The following is a 10064-nucleotide window of genomic DNA, read 5'->3' as shown; positions in this document are numbered from 1 at the left end:
AACATAGCCGAGTCGACCCGATTGTTAGAATGTTGCCATGTAGTTACCATTATATTGACATGTAGTAACTAATTTATAATGTTAACTGTAATTAATTTGTAATGTAATTTTTATTTTATAATTCGAATGTTATTATTTTATTAATTTCAAAATTATAATGTTAAATATTGAATTGCCATTGTGTGACGAAAACTGTTACATTGGTTAATAAAGAAATATAATATCTTTTTTTTCTGTAATGGGAAGAAAGTTGTAAATTTAAATTTAGTAAAAATTAACAATTTTCGATAAAAGTAAGTTTTAGTAAAAATGTAAATTGGAATAGTTATTATTAAAGTAAACAGGAAAGTAAATAATTATTATGTATATTAAGAAATTGATTGAAGGCAAAAGAAGAAGAGCAAGACCGAGGAATGACTACATGGAACAGATAAAAGAAACACTAGGTGTCATGTCATATAGGAGAGTCAAGGATATGGCCTGGGATAGAACTGGCTGGAAAAAAATGGACGAATTAATTGCACCGAAAAGAGAAAATTCTTAAATGAAAAGAGAGAGAGAGAGAGAAATTGATGTATAGATATTTTTTTTCGTCATCGTTATCGTCCATATAGAGACCTAGTAGTAGTGGATGCAGGAAATGGACTTGGTAGTAGTAGATAAAAGGACTTTGTTGTACTAATTAGTAAAATCATTCAAATACGGATATTAGTATATTACTAATTACTAAGTAGAATTATAAAATTAGTAATTACTAATTATTCGATAAACAAAATTAATCGGTTTCGCGCATCGCTAATTCGAAGTGTTGTTCTTCCATTAATACAGGTGAATTTAATTATAAATGTATATAGAGAAAATAAAAAGAAAATTATAATAATAATGATTAAAACAAATAAAATCGATTTACTTTGTCACAATATTTAATTATTTCCATTTATAGAACTAATCAAGTTTCAATTAACCGACCGGGGTTTAACTGACTTAACTGAACACCTGAATAATCTGATTTAAATGAAATTTGTAAAAGTTGCCATTGAGAGGTAGGTGTTCAATTTTTTCTCGCAGAAAATATCATAATTTATTTTTGAGTGTTAATTTATAACACAACTTTTCAGTGATGCAATATTTTAAAATTTCTATCGAATCAGATAGATAGATAAATAGACACTATCATTTGATTTTATAAAAAAAAAAAAAAATTGTTATTCTATCGTTCCATTATTTACAATTTAAAAAATTGGCAATATTGCAACTTTTTTCTCTCACTCATTAAAATGCTGTATACAAATACCATATTGCGCAAATAATTAGAAATTTCTCATGTTTAAGAATACTCATTTCGTCATAGTCGTAGAATACTGACGGATCTGACGAATATTACATATAAAGTTCCGTCAGTATTCTACGACTGTGACGTTTTAATTCCTGCGGATATCTATCAACAAGAACTGAGCTTATATTTAATGTCTTATACATTACGTTTATTTCAGATAAATATTATAAGTGATATAATTCACAAATGGATTTGAAAATGATTACCTAGCATTTGATATAGACAATGCCTAAAAACATATTGCTTGCGAACCGTAATAAATTCAGTCATTTTAATGACATAGTATCATAAAATACTTTTTGAACTAAACATTTTATATAAACCTAAAAGTAGCAAACACTAGGTTTGAGTATCGCAGTTCGAATTTACCACTTCAGTCTCAGCCTTCTTAAGTTTCTTAGCTCGTATATCCGCCATAGTTTGTTCTATAGACCTCTGGTCCTTTTTGTTTTCACTGGGCACTTCACCGTAACTCTTATTTACATTGGTCTTTTGCGCTGCGTCGATAGCCGCCTCTTCTCCTATAAGATGAGCATATTTCTGTTTATAAAAGGTCCCACTCAATTCTTCTTTACCACGTTTACGCTTTCTCGTCTTTTCTTCTTCGTACTCTAATGCAGCTTGTTTCTGCATTTCTATATGTCTTTGTGCCATTTCTGCAGCTTTCTCATCATCCCATATGCCTCCAGCTCTTCGCACTGTTAATTCATCCTCAGACGGACCCTTTTCTTTGGTGTATACTACGGAATACCGATCAATGCCCTCTTGTCCAAAGGAAAATACCTGTACACCGGCAGTTTCTGCTATGTCCCTAATAATAGATCGGTACATTTGGTCCATAGGTTCGAACTGCAGAAACGGTTTTGTACCATCTTTAATGAAATTACTAATTTTCTCTTCAACCCGTTTTCTAAACCTGTTTATCATATTCTTCTCTTCTTTTTGTTTACGTTCCATAGCTTCTTTCTGCTTCTTCATAGCATTCTTTTGTGCTTCGCTAGCACTCGGTGGTTTTTGCATGGAATTCAAGATAGAATCGAGAAGATCCATGTTTAAATTTGGTTTTCAGAACAAAATGATGTGTAAGCTAAAATCTCTGAAATGCGTCTTTGCCAATCTGTCGTAACTTTAAAATTGTCGAACAGTGGCTCTGTGTTTAGTTCCTTGAAGGATATTATATTTAAGGATGTGTCAATTTGTGCTTGTATTTGACTTGCAAAAGTTATGGTGTCCTCTGCAAACTCAAGCAATTGTTTCAAAGGTGGCTGAAGAGGAGTACCTTTTACTAGTGGTGAGGTGGGCTCTAAGTCGGTTTGTTTGCAACTTTCAAGAAGAACTTGCTGTTTGTTAAGAAGTTTTTCAAACAAATCTTCAATTGTGGAACTGAAATGTATAAAACAGATGTACTAATAAATATTCATTATCAAAATTAAAACTAGATAATAAAATTATTTCAATGATATAATGTGCTTATTATTAGGTTTATATAACAGATATAAGTTCAGTATATAATACAGTAAATTAATATAGTAACCCTGGGGGGGTAAGGGATTGTTAGTAATAGAGATTGAGAATCGCTAGCAATATACCCAACCAGGTCAACCTCCTCGCGGTTCTCCCTGCAAACTATCATGGTTAATTCCTGATGAATTCATCATGATGGGCTAACTGGCCTGTTTTCATTCTCATCTATCACCCTTCACTGGTGCTCCACCAGCGTATCCTGTTAACACAGGTGTGTTATCATTTCATTTTTACCAAAAAAAAAAAGAAGTAAAACTGTTAAATAACACTGTGTTTCACAAAAAGAAATGACAAAAAAAAATATTAAAAAAAAAACTAAACTAGTGAATCAATTTTGATAAATATCCTTTCAGGTAAAAAATAATTTTTCAAATGTAACATGTAATTGGGATATGTTTACTGATCAGAATAAAAATGTAGCCTGTATCCTTTTTCACTCCATATAGTATACATACATACATACATATCTGTCACGCCTGTCTCCCATTAGGGTAGGCAGAAACAATGGAACGCCAAATGCTTCTATTCAAACAAACCTATTTCGCTTCTTCCACATTCATCAATCTTTTCATACACACTCGCAGTTAGGGGTACTTTTATAGTATGTGTATAACAAATTCCATAGGGATTGAATAAGACATTAAGGCAAATAATCCCATTTCCATATTGGATAATATTAGGATAATAAGAATGTAAGTACTTACAGTTTACTCTTTATCACTTTTATTTCATCCGAAATCAAGTTATGCAAAATGGAAGCCAATTTGCTCTGTAGATCCACAAATTCTTCTAGAGGAGAACCTGTCACTTCCGCTCTGAAATAATATTATTATTAACTTTTAACAATACTAATTAAGGCATTAGGCAATTAAGGCATATACTACACAAGATGGGTCTATCTTCGGACACACTGTGCAGACTGTGCAGGGAGAAATCGGAATCCATGGAACACTTGATGTGCAACTGCGATTCGTTGGCAAGTACGCATATGAGTCTACTGGGAACGGCTTATCCAGAACCAGGTGACTACAGATATCTTAAACTGCGGGACATCGTTAGAGTAACACATAGGATGTATGAAATTATGGTATAAGGCAGGGGGAAGCACAAAAGATCCATATGGGTCGACGTGCATCGGCTTAGTTGACCCCATATGTGAAAAATAAGATAACTTTTAACAATATTAATAGTTTCATAAGGGCACATAATATTTAACTCGTTACTTTGGCGAGCTAACAATAACTTTAATATTATTTCTAAAACTCTTGATATAGATCTATTTTCGGAAAATATAATATCAGTGAGAGGCCAACTGAGTAGGCAATTTTTTTATTCTTAGACAGTTTGAATAAGTATTGTATGGATAAGAAGGCCATATTTTAATCAAATATATACATTTAATTGTTACTTTGTATTTTAGTCATTATTATTTATTTTATTTTTGTCTTTATTTCTCTTGTTTGTTCCTATATTTTTTTTGTTAACTCCTATTTTTGTTGTTTTGTGTACAGCACCTTGTATCTATATTGTTGCTACTTGTGTAAACCTATTAGTGGCTTATTTTGTGATCCTAAACTGTATCTTTTTGCTCTAGTGTAGCCCTGGTTTTCCTATGAATAATGTAATAATTACTTGTTTAACTTATGTGTAATTAGATTAAGAAAGTTCAAATAGTTTCGGGATCAATTCATTATCCATATTCATGAGCGGCCATGACACTAGTGTGTACCAAACTTTACTCAAAAATATATACTTAAAAATATTATTATGCTTACAGACCATTTAGAATAGAAATAATCTTTATTAAAATAGACTTGTTTACAAACACTTCTTAATCATAATTTATTATGATTCTATAGCTTTATTCGGAATGTTGTTATTTGCGGCGAACCCACAAGAAAATGTAGTTAGTCATTTTAATTCACTTATGTATATGATAATTTTACATTTGTATGGGTACTGTGACTATACTTTGATTTATTCAATAAGAAATAAACATAAAAAACATGGGCAGTACAATACTGTGTTATATTAAGTAGCAGCACTCATTCACAAGACGGAGTTACATATTGGTATATACACCATCAAACATGGTGAGCATGGGGAACATCATGTACCCTATAACTGCAATAAACCACCCCTAATGGTATCCACCGACTATATAATTTATGTAATAACATAGTATTTTTATTCACATTCACTTTTAATTAAATTTAAGTTCGTAAACATTATGGTTAAGATAGAAAGACATAAATGGAGATCTTTAAATTCCTATATCATGACGACCGCCATCAAATCTAATCAAAACCTATCAAGATATAGGTAAGATAACATTGTTTTCAATGCTATATGAAGAAAATCAAATACAGGTTATAAAGCGAGCCTAAGTACTATAGCACACGATTCACGTGATCTTGACAATGCATTACTAGACAAAAAATACTTAAAGTGTAATATACTTACTGTTTTATGTTTTTGCAGCGTTTTATAAGCTTATTTATAGTCACTGCGCACTCTTGGCAATCTTTCAAACACGTTTTGGAAGTGACGAAAAATTCTTCGAAGAATGAAAAGTAATCAATGATTTGTTTTTGTATTTTTTCTGCCATTATACATAATTAGATCCATTACGATGTTGTTAAAAACGATTGTTTAGGAAATGATACTAAATAGATGTTTTTTGAATAAGGAGTTAAACAATAAAACGCATAAAATTATAACTTATACGTTTGTCAAACGAATATGGAATGACATACTGACAGAACGATATCGGTTGACATGACAATGACAATGACCTGGCAATTTGACATAAACTTTGCTTTCCAGTTTCTAGGAAGAGTTATGATTTGTTTTTAAAATAAACTATATAAATATTTTATACATACTGTATAAAAATCGTAAGTTATTATAACAACAGATATTAGCGAAGTATTATTATTTTTACATTATAACTGTTAGTAAATTACGTGCAAAGTTTTCTTATAAAAAATTGAACGTGTCAGACTTCATAAATGTTATGTGCATTAATCTATGGCAGAGTAGCGTCGCATATGCTGTGAATCGAAAATTCTGAAAGAAACCGGATTTTTTAATTATTTTTAACATTATTTTCTATCGGTAGTCAAACATAAAACATTTGTTCATTGGTGATAAAAACGCTTTACTTTTATTATAGAAATAAATAATTATTCAGTACATTCACAAGATCTTTTCGTCTTCAGTCGGCTCGAATCGGTTTAATTCGGCCACCGGTCGATTGCATTCGGTTAACTGTCAAAAAATGAACCAATGCTCGATCTGACTGAATACAAGAAAAAAAAATATTAGTCTCGGTATTGTATTGACGGGAGAAGTACGTTTGTTATTTCGGCTAAAATTTGTTCCGATACAAATACGTCATTGGTTAAAATATTACACTAAGTAAAAGCAATATTTTATCACTTAGAGGATGTTGTAAGATGAGTGTAAATAGTGTAATTAAATTTGAACGTACAGCTTAAGTTGTGTCCGAAGTGAAAATGAATGGTAAATTGCACAGTGAAACCGGTGCTTTCTCATCTGACGGCATGCGCGCCGAAATATTGAACCCTTTCGTGCATAAATTGGAACTAGATAATACATACGACAAAATAAAGGTACGCAGATTATCACGTTCACATGTGTTGTGCTTTTATACTAATAAAAACATAAATACAGATTAAGTTAAATATTATGAAAATGCACATGAACCCATTTGCGCAGACTCGTATCTCCGATCCTCAAAGAAATACGAATGTTCATTATTAAATAATATGCAGGGTCATGAGATTTTAATATTTTATTAAATATACCTAAATCCTAAGGTTATCGACAGATAAACAGTTAAGATGTTTTATTAATAAATTTTGTTCACTTATTTATTTGCTAAATTCAAAAGTTTCGATATTCTTCAATATTTCTCATCTGTTTTGCTTCGCCTATGTGTTGTATATAATAATGCGCTCTACTAACAAAACGAAAGAGGAAAAGGAGAAATTAGAAATTCATGCCATTTTAAACGACGAGCTTCGTTGCGGTGCTAATAAAATAAGCAAATGAAGATAGTTCACAGTATGAATAAGTAGTGTATGAACTAAACATCTTGATGTTAACATGAAATAGAAAATATTAGCACTGATAAAGGAAAATATAAGAGACGACAATACAAGATAATTAAGCAATGGAATAATCATATTCCACTGTATATGGTACACCTGTTATAATATATTTATTAAAGTCTGTCCTATTATAAGACTTTATTAGCAAGCCCTATAGATGACTTCTAAATAAATTCGGATAAAATCGATGAAAACAAGAGAATAACATTATAATGGAAATATGTACGTAAATCTCGATATTTTATGTAGAAAGTAAGTACTTACTACTTGTAAGTAGAATCGTTATCAAATATAACGTTACAACATAATGACTGCAGAATAACTGTTAAATAAAAATGAAATGTTAATTGGACTGCATGAAATGGAAGCAAATGTGTCACTTTTTCCTGACAAAAAAAAATTATCTAATGCGATAAAAGTCGTAGAAGTGCAAATAACGTCATGTAATCTTATAGAATCCATGACGTTAAAAATTGCATTAAAGAATTTATAAAGAAATCTCGTATGGGAGCATATGGAGATAAATATTCAGTTGTTATGGGAGGTTTAGAATTATTTGCTGATTTCGATCCATATTTTTTGGAGAATGTACTCAATACGGTAGAACACTCCCGTAAAAGCATGTTAATGATTGTGGATTTCACTTTGTATAACGGAATTGACATTATGTCTTAGAGTTTATTAGCATCATATTGCTGAGATCTATATGTTAAAATGTATCGTAATATACAGTGAAATTTTAGACGAGTTACCTCTCTCAAACTCTTAAGATGTTTATATGTACATGTTTCTGATCTTTTCCCTACATACAATAGCATGATATTCTTCAAAATCAGTAATCATGTTTCTTAATTACCAGCTATGCCTGTATATAACCTCTGGTGATACAGCCGTTTAAACTTAAAAAAAATCTGTAACACGATGTATTTGACCTGAGACTAAGAATCTTAAAAACTTGGTAGAGTGTCTTAATCTTAGAGTTCTAGTAATAATAAATTTCGTTATAAGTAATTTAAAAAAAAAAAGCGAAGGCATCGTTAGCATGACGTGATGAATCGTTTATAATTATTACGATGCTAGATTGATCTATATTGCAGTGAATGGAGAGATTATTGAATTTTTTTTTTTTGTCTGAACTGAACAGGACTTTAATTTGTCTGGTGATTTAAAATTTTCAGTAAAAGATCCAAAGAAAACAAAAAGAAGCAAATGAAATTGGCTTCTAAATGTTTGTTAAAAGCATTTGCGGTCATTCAACTTTGATAATAATTGTTCTTAATAAATGTTTTTATGACACTTTTTATTCATTCAACGCATAATAGTTAATTGTATGCGTGCAACTTTATAGATGATGTATGCAGAATAAATAAATCCGATTGCCAAATACTATACGTGGCTTCACAAGACCTTTTCTTGGCATGAATGTGTACTACTATGAATACCAATACAACTAAACCTTGTTACAAATATAGTATCACGTCCTTAATGAATGGCCAATCTCACATAACTTTTTGATTTTGAATTCTACTATAACGTCTATTTAAAAATTCCAAATATAATAGCAAATGTTAGTTAGTCTGAATATGACGTTATAAGTCCTTTAATAACTTCATGATATTTAGATGGATACGAGTATTTTATGCAATTGTACAATTTAGAGATCTCGATTGTCGAAAGTGACTTGTCCCTTATATAATTTACCATCTATCTGGTGCAAGTTAAGTCAGTCTGTATCTCTCCCTATATCTCGTACTTTCCACTTTCGCATGCTAACCAACTGCTGTTTTGTTGTACTTTCATTCGATATTATTTCAACAAGCCCAAACCACTGGTAGGTATGCCCTTTCACAGTTTTACACAGACACTTTCATAACTTGGTAGCACACTGTTATATTACGTACATAATCTTTTTTTTTTTTCTTTATTTAGGTCAACAAACAGGAAACACAATAACAATATATATACATATATATCTAAATATCAATAATTTTAGTGTCACCAAAGATTTTGGCTCCTATTACTATAAAACAAAATATGCAAAATGGTTGTGTGCAACTACTTGTACAAAATCAAACATATACACATACATAAATGACAGAAATATAAAGAGGTGCGTACCAGTGATCCACTCAAAATCAAAGAACTTCCAAATTGATGTTATATATTTTAAAAATTAAAATTTATTTACCAGCTTCTTCATCTTCAAATTATAATCAGATCAGATATAGGTACATGAAATCTGATGTAATGATAATTTTAGTCAATGTTAGAAACTTATTTCGCCAAGGCCGAAACAAATGATTAAGAGATTGCCATTTCATTGACGGCTGTCTATGTATATTCAACGCCTACTTAGATATTTTGGGATGAATGTAAAGCTCGTTTAGTAATGTAATATTATGAGCCAGCAAGCCACTTCTGAGATAGCATATGAATTGTTTAATATTAGTTTTGAAACTTATCACTTTTAGACAAGTTTATTTTTTTCTATAGTTTGATAAAGTTACTGTAATATTTATTCGCGTATTTAAGATTATTTTCCAGGACGGCCTGATCTTTTAGCAAAGGCGCATACTCTCAGACTTGTCTTTGCAAAGTTTCGTGTGTGCATCAGTCATTTCTGGATTGGGCACGGATTACCTGGCTCCCTCTAAACATGCCTATAATAATATGTGAATAACAAAAAAGAATTATTCCTTGAAATGTATTGATACATCAAGCATTAGATATTTCTAAAAGTTATAATATACATATGTTATTGTCCTATATATTAGCAAGAATCTAAACCACGCCAATATGTTATACAAACTTAAATATTGATCGTTGCGAACAAAATATTTGTAGCGTATGAAAATCGTACAAAGGATTCCTAAAGTATGATAATATATTACATACATATGGATAATATATAATAAGTTTTTAATATTTTTAAACAACTACAGAAAATGTAGATTGAAAACGTATGTATATGTATGTGTCTACGTCCAAGTATGTATTTGTGTGTTACCGTTATGACTTGGCCATTGATCTAATTAATACGTACACATCCAAGTATTAAAATATGATGG

The 10064-nt window shown here is 30.7% G+C and overlaps 2 protein-coding genes across 3 annotated transcripts in view; one reads left to right on the top strand and one right to left on the bottom strand.

The window, feature by feature from the left end:
- Nucleotides 1-900: 900 nt before the first annotated feature.
- Nucleotides 901-5607, bottom strand: LOC113521235 (sperm-associated antigen 7 homolog). The gene is made up of 3 exons (XM_026906703.3): nt 5324-5607; nt 3565-3675; nt 901-2719 (listed from the first exon to the last, which is right to left on the bottom strand). Exon 3 carries the CDS (start codon nt 2384-2386, stop codon nt 1676-1678), a length of 711 nt encoding a protein of 236 aa, XP_026762504.2. The 5' UTR covers nt 2387-2719; nt 3565-3675; nt 5324-5607; the 3' UTR covers nt 901-1675.
- A 357-nt stretch (nt 5608-5964) lies between these two features.
- The window catches only part of LOC113521483 (lysophosphatidylcholine acyltransferase), a 62577-nt gene continuing 58477 nt past the window's right edge, over nt 5965-10064 (top strand). Inside the window, exon 1 of one of the 2 annotated variants that reach the window (XM_052902979.1) lies at nt 5965-6495. In XM_052902979.1, coding sequence (XP_052758939.1) covers nt 6379-6495 — 117 coding nt within the window. In that variant the 5' untranslated portion in view covers nt 5965-6378. The remainder of the gene's footprint in view (nt 6496-10064) is intronic. The other variant, XM_052902978.1, reaches the window with a different exon arrangement.

Source organism: Galleria mellonella, unplaced genomic scaffold, assembly GCF_026898425.1.
Source record: "Galleria mellonella isolate WM207_F2 unplaced genomic scaffold, CSIRO_AGI_GalMel_v1 utg99, whole genome shotgun sequence".
Taxonomy (NCBI): domain Eukaryota; kingdom Metazoa; phylum Arthropoda; class Insecta; order Lepidoptera; family Pyralidae; genus Galleria; species Galleria mellonella.
The sequence above is the reverse complement of the archived record's forward strand: the minus strand, read 5'-3'. Positions and strand labels throughout refer to the sequence as shown.